General features: G+C 40.3%; 1 protein-coding gene across 1 annotated transcript; it reads right to left on the bottom strand.

Annotated features, from left to right (window-relative positions):
* Positions 1 to 251: 251 nt before the first annotated feature.
* Positions 252 to 3682, bottom strand: nfkbia.L (NFKB inhibitor alpha L homeolog; the record flags this gene model as incomplete). Its single annotated transcript, NM_001093529.1, is given in 6 exon segments — positions 252 to 780; positions 1180 to 1440; positions 1558 to 1646; positions 1754 to 1961; positions 2188 to 2296; positions 3333 to 3682. Coding segments are annotated over 6 exon segments (948 nt in total). The 3' UTR covers positions 252 to 735.
* Positions 3683 to 17844: the final 14162 nt, after the last annotated feature.

Raw genomic sequence — 17844 nt, forward strand, 5'->3', positions numbered from 1 at the left:
TTGAAAATATGGAATACTAAAAAAAAAACAAAGCACAACAGTGACTACACTGTGGCCATGGGGGCAGTGCATACCACATGTAGGTTTCCTGTCTGGCTATACCTTTCTGCTATAAAGTAGTAGGACAGGAGAGGAAAGGTGGTGCTGGGTCTTTTGTAGAGAAATCCATTACAATTAGGGAAGGGTGGGAGGAGGAAAACAAAAGTAAAAACTGTAGAGTAGATTTGTAAACAATTCATTATTTCCTTTTATTTTTTTTTTTACTTGTTTTCCACTTTTTATATAAAATATAAACTTTTCATATATAAAAATAATTTCTGTACAATATTTACACCATATACAATGTGTAGTTTATTATAATAGTCTGCTCTCTGACTACAATAAGTCAGGTCCTCAGCACAGCGTATTTATGAGATATTTATTTAAATGTTGGCACTGAAGGGCATTGTCAGTATCATGGTATTGTTCGCCCTGCCTCATAATGGTGGTTATAAAAGATTAGCGTGCTTTCTGCGGCATCCACTCTTCATCTGCTCAGAGAATAAGCCCTTTACTGCCAGGCTGTGGTCTCAAGGTGACTGCATAAGTAACACGTAGAACATCGGTCTCCAAGGAACAGCACAAGCACCTTCATGCCTCAGCTTTTCCGAGGATTTTTGTCACTGGCCCCGTTACTGTCTTTTAGTAATGAGAGTCTGTCCTTATGTTTTGTTTTTAGTTCACATACACAGCAGTCTAATGCAGCGGCATTCCCCCAATGATGCAGTCGTCATACATAAGCTGTTGGACAAAGAGAGGAGATTATTTAGAACCAAAAAGTGTTAAATAAAACAGACATTGCTTGTATAACCAAGATATAACTCATGGGGCGCTATGGTTTACCCTAAACCCTCCCAAGGATAATTTTTAACTTAAAAGGAACTGGATCACAAAGTGTTTTTTCCTATTGTTTTCACAATAACCACTGTCAGTCTCTCCCCCCACCAACTTCATCCCTGACATTGCCACTTTAAATGCCCCATTTCAGGAGGACAACTAAACTACTGCTCACTAAAGATGATTTTTTAAAAATGCTTCAGTGAGCCTTTAACACAGCAAATTATCATATCGGCTTAAACCTGGTTTAGTTTTCACCCATTCCCATGTGATTACTGTATTGAACTTGTCTCTAGGCCTCACCTCATCATCATTGTATTCATAATCGGAGTCAGAACTGTCTTCCTCTTCACTCTCTGGAAGGTACTGCAAATTCTTTTGTGTCACCTCCACCAGCTGTTGTTGGATCAGCATGTTATTTCTTCCCCATGTGAGCTGGCACGGAGAATAACCTTGGTACGTGACTCTGTTAACATCAGCTCCAAAGTTAAGGAGAAGTGACATCAGGTCATAGTTCTGCAGGTCAACAGCCATATGCAGTGCAGTGCGGCCATTGCAAGGCTCCTGTGGCAAAAGAAACATTTTCTCTTAGAATCTGAGGCAAAATCCAACCCAACAGACAACAGGCAAGCAAAACAAAAAAAACATTCTGCAGCCAAACGGAGCGGGCATAATACTGACCTGTGCATTTACGTCAGCCCCCTTTGCAATCAGAATTTCCACAAGAGCAAGATAGCCCTGGATCGATGCCAGGTGGAGACACGTGTGACCTGCATGAGAAAGAAGGCAAGATTTTAGTGAGACCGTTCTAATTCTAATATTTTCAACTGCAGAACAACACACGTGTAAAGGTTTATAGATCTAGTTTGATACATACCGTCGTAGTTTACAGACTTCAGCAGTGCCGGCAGCTGTTTCTCACAATGTTGAATGATGACACCAACTCCCCGCAGCGAGCCCTGTTTGCAGGCAATGTGCAAGGCCGTGTTGCCTCGGAAGTCTTGGATTTCTGGATCACAACCAGCCTCGAAAAGGAACTGGCTGATTTCGTGTTGCTCGGTGATTACTGCCAGATGTAGTGCTGTCTGCAGGAGAGGCACAAAAAGAGTAAAAATTAGTCAAATTATTCTTATTGAAACGCTAAACAACTGTACTTGCAGGATATGCTTGAAGCATATTCCATCCCTCTTAAAGATGCACTTGACTCATGGCACTATACAGTGCACAGACTTCATACAATGGTGGTACATGTGACTTGTACTAAATCTAAATGGAAACTCAAAAAGGAGAAAAAAAAAAGGTATAAATTACCTGGTGAAGATTATTCTGTTTGTTCAGGTAGCAATGGTCCTTGTATGAACGGCGGATAGCCTCCTTGACCAGAGCCTTCTCTTCATGGATAATGGCCAAATGAAGAAACCTAGAAGGGAACATAAAGCAGACGTGTTAATATAGAAAAAAAAAACTATGCGTGCTATTTAACCATAAAAAGAAAAGATGAACTAGATCCTTTATGGGAAATGACAAAATAGCTTTCCAGTCTTAACATCTTATTACAAAATGTCATTTCTGTATTCGCCATTTCATCATTCACCAGTATAAACCCCCCCCATCCGACAACCAGTAAGTAAAGTGGTGTAAAAGGTTCAGTGTGTGGGAAGGGATGGGGCTGAATAAAAATGTATAAAATTAGAAACTGCCAAAAGGAAATAATCATTCATAATCGGCATTATTTCATCATCGCGGCAGGTTGGTGAGTTGGGTGACTAGTCAACGGTGACACAAGTTTGTACTTCCCCCTCCCCCAGCTAACTACGCGATTGTGTAAGTCTGGGGATTTTTTTTCTTTCTGCTGTCTCTAGATCTGTCTGTTGTTTTCCGCTTTCGGCTGTGAGTGAGTGTGTGTGTGTGCAGTTGTGTTCCTGGCTAGCGGCCAGGGACTTTCCAAAGCCAGAGTCCTGCCCCTGGGTGTCTGCCAGCCCCCACCCCTCTGAGGCAGCAGAACAAGGTGTCCTCCCTTCCCCCCTCTCACATGAAGAAGGGAAAACCCAGACAGATATGGCGTCTCTTCTGCACCAGAATAAAAAAATCCCCTAAAAACAAACATGCACTGCTCCTATCACACTATCCACCAGCTGCCCTAGCCTCCCTGCATGCAAATAATAATGCATTCAAGAAAATATAAAGAGCATTAGGGGCTATTTTGCAGAACTTGGTGCAGCTGAATGTTATAGTTGCACACTGAGTTGCTGTGTGTCTTATACGCCTATTTGTATGCATTTACACAATCTCCACTTCCTGCCTGTTTGCCAGTAACTACAGCCAAGTGTCCCTCTTCCAGTGTATTTAATGATATGAATGGGGTAATATCCCTTTAAACAGTCGATATAATGTGCAAGGCAGATGTACAGGTAGCAGAAGGTGAGCAGATAACAACCCCAGCCTCCTTCACTTACGTGTCTCCATCTTCATTGACCTCTTTCTTCCACGGTTCGGGCTCACAGTACGGCGTGTCGGACGGCACGTCGATTCTCAGCTCGTTTATGTCCTTCATGATAGCCGTGTATTCGTCCTCTTTCAGGGAGTCCAGGCCGCTGTCAAAGCGATCGTCTTGCAGGAGTTTGTCCTTCCTGAGATCCCTGGCTTCTCCCTCCATCATATTCCCTTGGTAATCGTGAAAAGGCACAGACATGGCGGCAGAACTTTCCCTCACAATAGGCTTTTAAAACACGCTGTAAATAATCCGGGTTGCGATAGCAAGTTGCTGTGGTAGCAGCTGTCCCTTCTATATCAATCCCAAACGATCAGAGCGACTTGTAGAAGCGATCTGCCAGTTCCCTCCCCCAGCCGCCTGCTTTTACATAAACAGCCGGGGTTTTTTCAGGGCGGAGCCGAGCTGTTTCCTACTTGTGAGCCATTCTGGGAAATTCCAAGAATACTCTGTAGCGAGGGACACAATGAACCTGGTTGATCCAGTTTGTGGTACAATAAAAGGAAGAGCAGTAAAATATTCGGCACGAAATCACCGAATATACAAGGCTCAGAAATTCCCTTTTTTTCAGACGTGTGCAGCCAGTTCATGTACATTCCTCTCAGCATACGCACAATTCCTGGGATACTGAGGGGGATTCTGACAGAAAATATACATTGCTTTCCCTACCCCTCACACACAAACATTTCTAACAGGCCTTCTGTGCAAAAGTTTGAAAGAAATAAAGGTGCAAAGTCTATTCAAAAGGAGCTTGCACCCAGGGGCCTAACTACAGAGGAAGCAGGGCCCCATGAGGCCCAAATTTATACACAATTTCAATGAATATTGGTAAAATAGGTCAACCAATAGACATTTTGTGCGTCTGAAAAATAATTTGCTGTGGGCCCAATTAGTGTTGCCACCTTTTCTAGAAAAAAATACCAGCCATCAGTGGCGGAACTACAGGGGGTGCAATTGGGGCAGGGTCCGCACCCCCTCAGGGCCCTCCGGCATCTAACGCACTGCCGATTTCCAACCGCATCGGCCGATTTCGGGTAAAGTAATCAGGTACGGAGGTGGGCGGGGGCCCGGCGGCGCGTCCCGCACCAGGGCCCACCCCTCTCCAGTTACGTTACTGCCGGCCATCAGGCCCGGACTGGCAATCTGTGGGTTCTGGCAAATGCCAGAGGGGCTGCTGTAAGTTGCCATAGACAGGCACTATTTATTGGGCTGATGAGGTGCTGTTTGGGCCTCTGTGTAGCTGAAATGCCAGGGTCTATTTTGAATCTCAGTCCAGACCTACCGGCCATCCTATGTTTTTTTTTTTATAAATTCTTTATTTATGTGTTTTGCAAAATACATAAAGTACAGTGGCATGAGATTCCTGCAGTAAAAAATTCAAACATATGATACATTTTTTGAACATACGGTATCTCAATGTAAAGATTATTATATGACACTAGCGGATTACATATCTCGCAGTTGTACTTTGTGAGTAGTAAACCATTAAACAAAAAACAGCAGAAAAACAAACCATGTTGGGCACATCTACTATCCTGTATAGAGTAGCAAAATGGTGGTTGGAGGAGAATGCACAAAAAAGATAAGGTGGTAAGTACTATACATTAACTGAATATCGAGATCTTATATCAATAAAATATCAATTGAATATCAATTGAATATCAGGGGTCTCATGGAAGCTACGGACATACAGTGGTCGTTTCAAGAAGTAAGGGTCCGATATTCCTGCGATTCGGTAAACTGGAGCCAATAGAACCATTTCTGTGTCAAGCTTTCTTGGTGTTGCGGATTACTCGTCTCTGTCTTATAATGCCATCCTATGTTTTTATGTTTTTTCCCTATAATTAACATTGCAATCATGCAACATTTTCACCGGCCAGGTGGCAACCCTAGGCCCAGTCAGGGGCGATCCTGGCCCCTCTGCCGCCTGAGGCACCTTGCTATAGATGCCGCCCCTAGCCCATGCGTAGTGTTGCCACCTCTTCTGGAAAAAATCCTGGCCTTCCTATATATTTATCTTTTTTTCCTATTAATAACATTGGGACCAGCCATCATTTTTACCAGCCAGGCCTGTAAAATACCGGCCAGGTGGCAACCCTACCCGTGCGCTCACCTTTTTGCACCGGAAGGAGGGGTCCAGGAAGAAGGCAGGGGTGCCAGGACGCTAGTGCAGAGAGAATAATTGCGCTCTGAATTTCCAGTTTGAAAACTGGAAATTCGGCTCTTAAAGTTACCAGAAGTGGCATTTTTGCCGCCTCCAGTAACTAGTGGGGCACTGCCGCCTGAGGCAAGTTGAGAAATACTGGTTGCAACAACACATGAATTTCTATTAATATCATGCAACATATTAAAGGAGAACTAAACCATAAAGTTAAAAACCCCTACCTTCATAGACCCCCTCCCTCCCCCCAGACTAATTGCTACCCAGGGCAAATACACCTAAGTCTTTCCTGACCCCTCCATGCATATTCTGTCCAGCGGAGTTCACGGGCGCAATCTTCAGCCGCTTCGGTAATCTTCAGAATGAGTCCGGCGCTTCTGCAATTTTCGTGAGTTTCTGCGCATGTGCAGTTGTCAAGAAATAAAGAATTGCTTCAACTCCGCATCCACCACTACGCCAGTCTCATTCCGAAGATTACCGAAGAGAAGAAGATGGCTGCCGTGAACTCCACTGGACAGAATCTGCATTGAGGGGTAAGTAAAGAGGTAGGGGCATTTGCCCGGGGGGGGGGGGAGGGAGGAGGGAGGGGAGTCTATGTAGGGTAGGGTTTTTTAACTTTAGGTTTAAGTTCTCCTTTAAGTATTAATATAATGCAATGTACCTACTTTGAGGAGATACTACATCCAGGGCATCCTTTGAGGTTTGCAGCCTCTACACATGCAACAGGCTTGCACACTAATGTAATTTTCATCCTGCTGAAACAAATCCCTAGGATTTTCCAAAAATTAACAATAACAATAACAATAATTTTCAAAAAATGATGCACATTTGCGGTGCAGGCTGCGTCAAGGGTGCACCCAGCAGTTCTGGGAAATAACACCGCATTGTGCAAAAAACATGGAATTTCGCATGCATTGCCGTTTGCATTGGCATTAGATAACAAGCACTGGTGCACATTACTGTCCAATGAAATTATATGAATTTAAAGGTTATTATTTTTATGATAATAGTTTCAGTTACTTTGCGTAGCTTTTCCTCATTGACTCATTGCCACTTACCTGAGCTTATTTGTCCCTGATTTTTTTTGTGTGTGCGTGAATGTAGTCAATCAAAAAGTTTAGGGTTCCCTTATGACTGCCAAATGCAGTGAGTTTGCTGCTCCCCTGGGCTCATCTCAGCACCATTATTACTGTTTTTAGACTTTTCACTAAGAAGCAACTGATGAAATATTCATGCCCGGGATCATATTGCCACTAACCTGCAAACCCATCTGAACTCATTTGATCTCTCAAAAAATCGTACTTATAGTATACATACCTATCCATAAAAATATATTGTAATCAATGTCTATAGTAACTCAATAGCAGCTCAGTGCTCCCTTAACAGCACTGAAAACTAGGATGGGGGTTGAGTTTGCAATGATTGGATGTTTAGATAAAGTTTGCTAGTTGTTTTGCCTTTGTTATGCAAAAAACACAACAGAATGTCTTAGTTACATTACTGACCAGTGACAGGGATTTCCCCATCATTTAGTTGTGGTATGCAGATATAAGGTTTATTAGAGTTCAATCAGATTCTTTAGTTAAAGCTGCTTAGGGGATTTGCAGGTTGAGCACAGACTCCAGGACTAACCATAAAGTCCTTTAATTATCTTGATAAGCCTGTGTGGCTTGCACAGCATTATAGGAGTTGCAGTTCTGCACTGCTGCTTTGGACTATGCCATACATGACGCCGTGCAGCTTAAAAGTACCCCTGATGTTCCCCCTAAAGTACACAACTTTCCTTCAACAAATTTAGTTAATGGGGGCATAACATCGGAAAGGCTCTGAAAGTGAAATTATGTGATTCACAGATTTCAGCACGTTAATAGGACACGGGGAATTTACAGAAATTTTGCCACTTTAAAAAAATCCCAGCAGTAATTTGGCAACACACTGGGTTTAACAGGAGATCCCCTGATGTATAACTCGAATTCTAATGTCTCTGCTGGGCATATTTGGAACTGCAGAATAGGTGACAAGTTCTTTTTTTTTTTTTTTAAGATACCAAGTAACAAGTTATTTTAAATCCCATGCAGAGGGTCTCAGTGGTTTAATTCGTAAGAGAATATATGAGTGGCATAAATCTGAATCCTTCACAGAATGGTGACCGGTCACACATTTTGTTCCGTTATTTAAGCAGTGCTAGCAATAAACAGCTATACAGAAATGAACATGTAATAAGAAATGCAATGAAGTCACTGAAAAAAAATACAGGGATGCACTGAATCCAGGAGTCGGTTTGGGTTTAAGCCAGGATTCAGTCTTTTTCAGCAGGATTTGGATTCAGTGCCTGGCCGAACTGAATCTGAATCCTAATTTGCATATGTATATTAGAGATGGGAAGGGAAATATAGGCCATAATAGGGCATATGGAAATTCGTATTCGGTTCGGCATCCACAAAGGATTCGGGGATTTGGCCGATTCCCAAATAGTGGATTCGGTGTATCCCTAATAAAATACAAAATGTATTGCACATTGATAACTTAATTTTCAATGGCAGTAAAACATTTTTTTAGGGCAAAAGAACACAATAAAGTGAAAAAAAGTGTGTATACCTTTGCCTACTGGTAATTTTATGTTTGCCATAAACAAAGCACTAACCAGAATAGGTGTGTAACTTTAGGCTGCTTGGGGGCCCAAGAGATATTGGGACCCAGTGGGACACAAACTGATACATTTTCAGTATGTGTATATGAAAAAGCTTATGGCCCCTAAAATGATTTTGCTGTTGTGCCTTAAATGATTGTGCTGTGGGGCAAAATTTAATACAGTTCAGAATAGGCTCACAGTTCATTCGAAGGCCCAGACATGCACATATATTCATATACCTCTGAATAGTAAAGGGAAGAACGCTGCAAATTATTACAGTCTGTTTTTTTTTCGTATGCAGAAGGGCATGTCCTAGCACAGATTGCCTCTCACCATGGAGTTTGCTGACTGACCCCTTTCTGCAAGTGGAACATCCTGATTCCTGCTGATTTAGCCAGTTTAGACCCTGACAATGCTGTGCTATCACTTTACATTTAACCTTTTATGTGATACAGCTACACATGACTACTGTACAATGTCAGCTGAAAATCCAGCCATGCCCAGCATGTAAAATGTTCTCCCAACCAAGCCTAAAAAAGTTAATTTAAAAGGTAAAATATAATCAATCATTTTTTTTGTCCAAAACACAGTGAAGTAGAATACTAAAGGGAATTACCCTGAGCAGTAATGGCTACCATTTCTGAAATATTCAAGTTACTTTTCACGCTCCCCCTCTCAGCATCTGCCTCTCTTCAATCTGTCATGTAGCAGTTGGGAGTCTGATTGTGAATGACAGTTAAATCCAATATATCTTTTAGGGGGGCTTGATTTTAGGGGGCTGTATTAGAGCTCACGCTATTAAAATCACCAGAAATCCTGTCTCTCTACTTGCAGAATTTGTGCCAAAGGCAGTTATTTTGTTTGTAGTGGAATCGGTTATTTGAGTGAGCTCTAATACATCTACTAGGAAAGGGAGTCCCCCTATAAGATATATTTTGGATCATTCATCTGACACCCACTTCTACATGAAGACAGAATGAAGAGAAACGGATGCTGAGAGAGGGATAGTGAAGATAAACTTGATTATTTCAGAAGCAATGCAGAATTTTTAATTGATTGTATTCACAAAGTTTCTTATTTCAGTACAATGAAGCTTACATGAAATTTTCATTTTCACGAATATGATTGACAAATGATTCTTCGACTGAGAGTCAATGGTCAAGGTTCGCTAAGGTAACCAATAGCAAAGAGTCAAGCAGATACATCAGATTGGATGCTATTGGTTAACAGAACTAGAATTTTGTAACTGTTATTTAACAACATGGTGCCCATGTGTGAAAAGTATCCATCTATTGACTTATTTTCATTTTTACCTTCTTTTATTACCTTTACCTCACTTGTCCCAGTGGGGGGGAATCCCTTATTTATTTTTGCTACTTCCTGATCAGTAGGTTGTATTTGATGTGTTTGCAGTTTTCAAAGGGAGTACTTTAAAATGGCTGTATATGAAAATGATTGCATTATATATCATAATATCTAAACTATACTTTAGTCAGTGATGCATAGAATGTTGCATCCTTTACAAACGGCATCCATTTGCAAAAATTTCACGTACAGGATGAAGCATAGACACAATCGTATAATAGGTCTCTGTTTTTAACTGTTACGCCTGGGGAAACCACTGGAATTTCAGTCAATTCCTTTAACAGTCTCCTATATATATGTAGAGAAAAATAAATAGATACCATACTTTACCCAAACTTGAGAAAACGGTCACTCACTTAATCTATTAATAAGCAAAACACACAGCTTTATTCCTGGTTGCTCCACAGATATAAATATCAGTTGATCGGTCAATAAAATTTAAATTATCCATCAAAATTCAGCTAAGAGATTATTGATATCTGTGTCTAGACAATAAGAAAGTCTTTGATGCAGTAGAAGTGATTTAAGGCTAAGGAATCTGGATATCTATGACTAAACGGGGCACTGGAAAACATTATACAATGATGACAACTCTCTAGTCTGAGTTAAAACAAATCAAAATGTCTCCAGGGCTTTATCGTCTACATGGGGTACACAGCTGGATTCCCCCTCACCCTGCTATGTGCATTGGCTATAGAGCCCTTAGGTTGTTTATTTAAAACTAGTCAGGAAGCTCCCCTCCTTATTAAGTAGAGCAGGGGTCCCCAACCTTTTTGTACCAATTAGCCACATTGAATTTTAAAAAAGAGTTAAGGGCAACACAACCATGAAAAACATTCCTGGAGATAAAGGGCTGTGATTGGCTGTTGGTAGCCCCTATGTGGACTGGCAGCCCACAGGAGTCTCCATTTGGCAGCACACCTGTTTTTTATGCAATCAAAACTTGAATCTAAGCCAGGAATTCAAAAACAAGCATTTATTTTAAGGTCACTGGGAGCAACATCCAAGGGGTTGGTGAGCAACGTGTTGCTTGCAAGCTACTGGTTGGGGACCACTGAAGTAGAGTATACTGGCTGGGTCTCAAAACACCATAGGGTCTCCTCTATATTACTTGACTCTTTACTACTTTACTATACTACTTGACTCTGCCAGTCTAGTGGTCACATGGTGGAGGGCATAGGAAATGTTGCTTCAACATTGAAAGCACAGGTAGTTGGCTTGTTTAAAACACTCAAAAATAATTTCTTTACTTGGGTACAAAACAAACATCCAAAGCTTCCCTAGGAATAACAATTAGGGGCACATTTGCTTAGCTCGAGTGAATGAATAGAATAAAAATACTTCGGATTTTGAAGTACTTCGACATCGAATTGGCTACTTTGACCTTCGACTTCGAATCGAACGTTTCGAACTAAAAATCGTTCGACTATTCGACCATTCGACCATTCGATAGTCGAAGTACCGTTTCTTTAAAAAAAACTTCGACCACCTACTTCGCCAACTAAAACCTACCGAGCATCAATGTTTGCCTAGGAGGAAGGTCCCCATAGGCTTTCTAGCCAATTTCTGATAGAAGGAATTTCGTTCGATCGATGGATTAAAATCCTTCGAATCGTTCGATTCTAAGGATTTAATCGTTCGATGGAACGATTAATCCTTCGATTGTTCGATTGAACGAATAGCGCTAAATCCTTCGACTTTGATATTCGAAGTCCTTCAATATTCAAAGTCGAAGGATTTAACTTCGAGGGTTGAATATCGAGGGTTAATTAACCCTTGATATTCAACCATTAGTAAATGTGCCCCTTAATGTTCTCTGTTAGCCCCACTATGGCATAACTCTAAACATCCCCACCTTATGAGAATGGCCCAAATACTATGTTAAATATATAGACAATATATATAAATCAATGATTCCAGTTTTTTGCGATTTGCTACTCTCAAAGGAGACATAACTTACCATCTTAAAGGAATTGTTCAGTGTGAAAATAAAAACAGGATAAATAGATAAACTGTGCAAAATAAACAATGTTTCTAAAATAGTTCGACAAATGTAATGTATAAAGGCTGGAGTGAGCAGATGTCTAATATAACAGAACAGAACCCTACTTTTCAGCTCTCTAACTCTGAGTTAATCAGCGACTTTAAGGGGGGCCACATGGGCCATAACTATTCAGTGAGTTTGCAATTGATCCTCAGCATTCAGCTCAGATTCAAAGGCAAACAGTTATGACCCATGTGCCCCCTCTCCTCAAGTCACCGATTGATTGGTTACTGCCTAGTAACCAATCAGTGGAAACCAAGAGAGCTGCAAAGCAGGAAGTAGTGTTCTGGCTATTATGTTAGATATCCAGTCACTCCAGCCTTTATACATTACATTTTTGGCTAACTAACTATATTGAATTTTTTATTTTATTTTGTACAGTCTATTTATTTACCCAGTTTTTATTTTTATAGTGAACAATTCCTATGATGAATGAACATTTTCATTCATTTAGGTCATGGTATATCTAATATACGTAATTCTAAAACAACTGGACTTGCTGAGTTATCATTGAAAACGTTTCACTACTCATCCGAGCAGCTTCTTGAGTTCAATTTTAGAATTACTTATATTAGATAATTCCTTTAAATGTTTTTTTTCTGTACCTACACTTAAACATGACCTTGTTTCCCACTTAATGGTTAAACCCTTAGATATGTTTCCATGGAGACTCCATGGAGTGGATTCATTCACCCGATAAACCTCTTTCACAATTTTTTTCATTACTTAGTAAGGGATAGGCTAGGGATATCCCTTCCTTAACTACTGATATTTAAACAATACAACAAATTATGAATCACTGAGTGTCAGGAATAAGATGATACAATTCAGATACCTTCATATAACTTACCTCACCCTCTACATGTGACATAAGAGAAACTCGTCCATACCAAAGATCTACCCAAGGTACTTTTGTTCATATATGGACTTATCTATATATACGGTCTTTCTTGGTTGAGGTTGCAGAACACATCTCTTAAACTTCCCCTCCTACATCAACTTTATGTTAAAGGCATGTTGCCATTTAGATCAGAATGAAATCGGTTTCTTTAAACCTTAAACTTCGATTTTGGCAAATCGGTAAAAAAAGAAATGGAACGCAGTTTAAAAAAAGTCTATATTTCTGGTGAACAATCTGAAAACAGTTGAACTGAAAATAGTGTTTGGAAGGTGAACAGCCCCTTTAATAACATCACTTTGTAGAGACTGACCTTAAGCAGAGGCGATATTATAACATTATGGGGCAGATTTATCAAGGGTCGAATTTCGAAGTAGAAAAAACTTTGAAATTCGACCATCGAATAGAATCCTCCGACATTCTAATTCGAAATCTGATGAATTTATACATTGTACGATCGTATTCCGATCGTTGTACGAACGTACGATTGTACTCCGATCGTACTTCGAATTGAACGATTCAAACGATTTTATCGTACGATCGTATGATTTTCACAAAAAATCCTTTGACGTAGCAAAACGCACATGGGGTCCCCCATAGGCTAAACAGCAATTCAGCAGGTTTAAGTTGGCAAAGTATTGAAGTCTAAGTTTTTTTTAAAGAGACAGTACTTCAATTATCGAATGGTCGAATGGTCGAACGATTATCTCCTCTGTCCCTAAACAATTTTATTTTTTTACTCCACTACCCCCCAAGAGTTAAGTGGCAAAGAGACAAAAAGAAAAAATGGATATTGTTCTTTAATTTTACAGAATACACTTAATATTTAATATTTCAATAAATACAAAATAGATGGTTGAAGTTTGGCAAATAAGAACCCTGGAACTTCACTGAAACTGGATTAAATACTTATTGTTGACTATGATTTGCTTGGATTATAACAATAATGATAATAATGATAATCTATACTATTCTTCAACTGCATATTACCATATGCTTTAAGTATGTACAGTATTAAAAATAAAACAATAAATACAATTGTTAAAGGGGTTGTTCACATTCCAAACACTTTTTTCAGTTTAGTTTTCGGATTGTTGAAGAGAAATAAAGACTTTTTTTATTGCTTTCTATTTGTTATTACTTGTTTTTCAGTCTGACAGCTCAGTAATCCAGGAGAAGAACTGTTACAATTTGCTACACTAGTTACATTTCTCAGCAGCATCTGTGGCAATGTTAGCAACTATTGTATCAATTATAAAATGTGCCTTTAATGAAACTCAGGGATTCTGCTTAGCAGGGCCAAAGATAAGAAATGTATCAACTAATGTATCATTTAAAACAGTTTACCAAATCGGTGACTCCCCCGAGGCTCCTATTACACTTATAAAGCCCTACAAACTGCATTAAGCAAGACTGGCATAAATAGATGTTACTGGACCCCACAGCAACTACAATATAAGGTTCCAAAACATTTATGAGTTGACTAATTCTACCATATTTGAAATTGTTAATTAATTAGGGCCTTACTCTACTGGCCCCACCTGCAAATGCAGCATCTCCTTCCTCTGTAGTTACGATCCTGTTAAACACCATATACAAGTCTTAATACAATTTTACATAAGGCCAATGGCAGAGGTCATGGGACTCCAAGGTGACATCTAATTTCATTGAGTCCTCTGGATCTATATGACTCCAAGACACCATTCCAGTCCAACCCTTCTTATATGAGCCAACATTGGGTGTGTTATCCTTCAGCTGCGAAACCAATCACGTTAGCAGCACAGCCAACCATAGCCATATCTATCTGTCTGTCTGTCTTCTATCTAATGTATATTATTATTATTATTATTATTATTATTAACAGACATAAAAAAACAGTTGGATTCAAGTCAATATTTTAGACAAATATGCATGTTACGAAATACTGTCATGCACAGAAGCAATATTCAGTTATGACATTGCATTTTTCTGTATTTGCATAATGTGCAACCAGGACAAAGGTTGAATAACCAACAGGGAAATTTAAAAAATGGGAAAAAAATCTTTAAGAAAATGTTGACCTAAACTGCAACAACAAATGTTTTTTGTATTTTTTGGAGTCTCCCTGCTTTAAGCCCCAACTGATTACCCGCAGTCAGTGTCAGATTGGGCCACCAGGGGCCCACCAAAAAACCCTTAGACTGGGGGCCCACTCTAAGTATTATTTTCTTCCTCTCCTCAATCAACCTCTATTCTCCTATGCTCTTTTCTTTACAAACTATAATCTATTATTCCATCTATTTAGCCTCTTTAATCTCATATAAATAGGAAATGGCCAAGAAATAAGACAAATATTTTGCAGCATGAGGGCCCACTGACACATGGGCCCACCAGGAGTTTTCCTGGTATCCCGGAGGGCCAGTCCAACACTGCCTACAGTAACAAGTCCATCTCCCACTGTAGAAACTTAACCCAAAACCTCATTTACCCATTCCATTGAAATGCATAGAATCATCACCAAGAGTCTTTCTTTATAGGCTGAAGCAGTGGAGTAGGGACAACAGAAGGGGGCAGGGCCGGGGTTAAATTGGGCAGCATCAAGGGCATAAAAAGTTTTTTTACCTGATGATTGGCTGTAGTAGATGATTAGACCTATAGCAAACTTTGCAACTTTTACTCTCAAAACCCCTATATAATGATCAAATATTGCTTTATTATAGCACACTAGTAAATATGACCTGCTGATGTTTTAAACAGATGTATGTTTTTTCATCTATAAATCCTAACTTTCCCCTTTTCCAGATTTTGATAGCTCTACCCGCAGTCCCGGTGTAAGGAACGTACCTGGTGGTCTAGTGGGGGGACGGCAGGGACGCCCGCCGCGACGAGCAGCTTCCTTTAGGCCACAGGCGCCAGCGTCTTAGGGCACGCGCGGCGCGCTCTTGTGTAATTTAAAGGCGCAGGCGCGCTGACGTCGTGACGTCAGCCCGCAATGGCGCATAATTCAAACCCTATTTAAAGCCCATTAGGGCTGTGGGACCTTGCCCGTGATAGTATATTGTTTCCTGGTGCTTCTGAGCCTTGTGCTATCCATTGCTATTTTCTGAACCTGTTTGATTCCTGTTTTTGACCCCTGCCTGGCTATTTTTGACTATTCTGACTTCTGGATTCTGACCCTTGCCTGATTACCGACTACCTCTTCTGATTAACCCTCTGATTGACTTCCTGGTTTGACCCTTGCCTGCCTGATAACGTTTATTCTCTGCCTGCCTCGACCCGGCCTGATCTGACTACTCTTTTGCTTAACGCCTTGTACTACGATCTTCTGTCCAAAGACTTTGCTTTACAGTTGTGCCCCTCTGCCTATCCAGAACCCTCATCTTGCACCTCTCGTTTAAGTCCAGGTGGCATCCAAGTAAGCCGAGGGCTCCTCCCGAGGCCCAAAGGCGGTCACACTACTGGTGAAGCACGAGCCGAGACCAGGGTGCCTGGTGTTTGTTCTGGTGTTGGGTGCCGACCGTGACACCCGGATTGTTACTGAAATGTCCCAATTTTCTCTTCGATCTCCTGCACTGAACTGTAATAACACATAAAAACCATGGATCGTGGCAAATCTTTTTGTTCCTCTTTCTATTTCCAAAATGTTGGGAGGTATGCTTTGAGTTCCAGAACGAAGCACAAGGACCTGCATTACCCCCAAGAATACAGTGTTGCCTGCATCCAGCAGCAGTGTATTCACGAGGGGTGGGTGGGGGAAGTCACCCTTTCCCCACAATTAAAAAATATGTGTTTTTATTTCAGCAAAATGCTAAGCAGACTGACAAATGAGGCTGCACCCAAAGTCAGCACATCACATATTAACCATGAGCAATGATCCAGTCAATTGTTTAAAGAGAAAGTGAAAGAAAATCAGTTTCAGTCTTTTTTCCCAAAGGGAAATGCAAATCGTGTCCCATTAGGGCATCCCTAATAAGGAAATTAATAATATATTACAAGAAAAAAATGACCCTATCTGCAGTAGTGACAGATATTAGAGGTACACTGATAGGGTTGGACGGGGCTGGCAAGACACTGGTCGAGGGCCACCAGCCCAGACCCACTCCCCACGGCCACCTGACCCACTCCCTGACCTCCCCCAGCCCCATCACATTTAGAGATAAAGTAAACGCTGGTGGAGGGAAAGGGGGTTACAGATGGGGCGGGGGGCCATGTGGGTGGTGGAGGGGGGCCTGGGCTTCTGATGTGGCAGCTCCAGTGGAACCGAATATTAAAGGTGAACCTCAATTAAAATTAAATATAATTCCACTCAATTTTACAATATACATTAATTAAATATTTTTAAGGGTTTTAACGTTATTCCTTAATGTAACTGCTATTTGTTGATTCTGTTCTGACTCCTGTAACAGTACAGCAAAAGTCAGTTGTCATCCATGTCTGTTAATCAACTGACTTATGCTACATCATCTTTCACGAGTCAGGACCAGCAGTGTCGAGAGTATAAATAGTCAGATCTACAAATAACTTTAAAACTATTAAAAAATGAATGTATATTGGAAAGCTTCTTAGATTGACATCTTTCACTGTGCAAAAATAGATGGTGAACTAATTTAAAAGGAATATGTGCACAATGATTTAAAATCAATGCTAATATTTATATGAGGTTAAAGCTCCTGCAACAAAGCCTCCCTAAAATTGCCATAGACATGGAGCTTAATTGCACCTGTAGCTGCAGTTGCTTAGAACTCTCATCCATATAATGAGGTAGTATTGAACTGCTTCTAAGGAAGAGCTCTATTTCTTGTTTCTCATCTGCAATTATAAGAAAAAAGATTTTGTTCCGTTATTACAGGAAGCTTGAATACATTACCTTTACATTATGCAAACGTACATGCAAAACACTAACTTTATGATAAGAGACAGGCAACAGAACAGGTTGGCCTCAAAACGGAAATTCTTTAAAAAAGGAACAAAACCATTTTCTGTACTTTCTGAAGGTATGGGAAACAATACAATCTTGCTGAACAGAGGTTTAAACAGTGCAGTGCAAAAGTGTATACTGTTTGTCTTATCTATTGGGTCGTTTATTTACAGTAAATCACATGACCTCTGTTTATTTCCTGTTTGATGTGAACACAGTATTTTTTTGAAACACCGAATTTTAGTATTTTGACTGATTATTGTAAGAAACGGTCATTAAAAAGAATGGAGGGTAGCAGTTTGTGAGGTGTGACTTAAATGGGTGGTTCATGTTTAAGTTAACTTTTAGAATGTTATGGAATGGCTAATTCTAAGCCTCTTTTCAATTGGTCTTCATTATTTTTTTTTCAATAGTTTTTGAACGATTTGCCTTATTCCCTTGACTGTTTCCATCTTTCAAACAAGGGTCACTGACCCCATC

The sequence above is a fragment of the Xenopus laevis genome, chromosome 8L (assembly GCF_017654675.1).
Source record: "Xenopus laevis strain J_2021 chromosome 8L, Xenopus_laevis_v10.1, whole genome shotgun sequence".
Classification (NCBI taxonomy): domain Eukaryota; kingdom Metazoa; phylum Chordata; class Amphibia; order Anura; family Pipidae; genus Xenopus; species Xenopus laevis.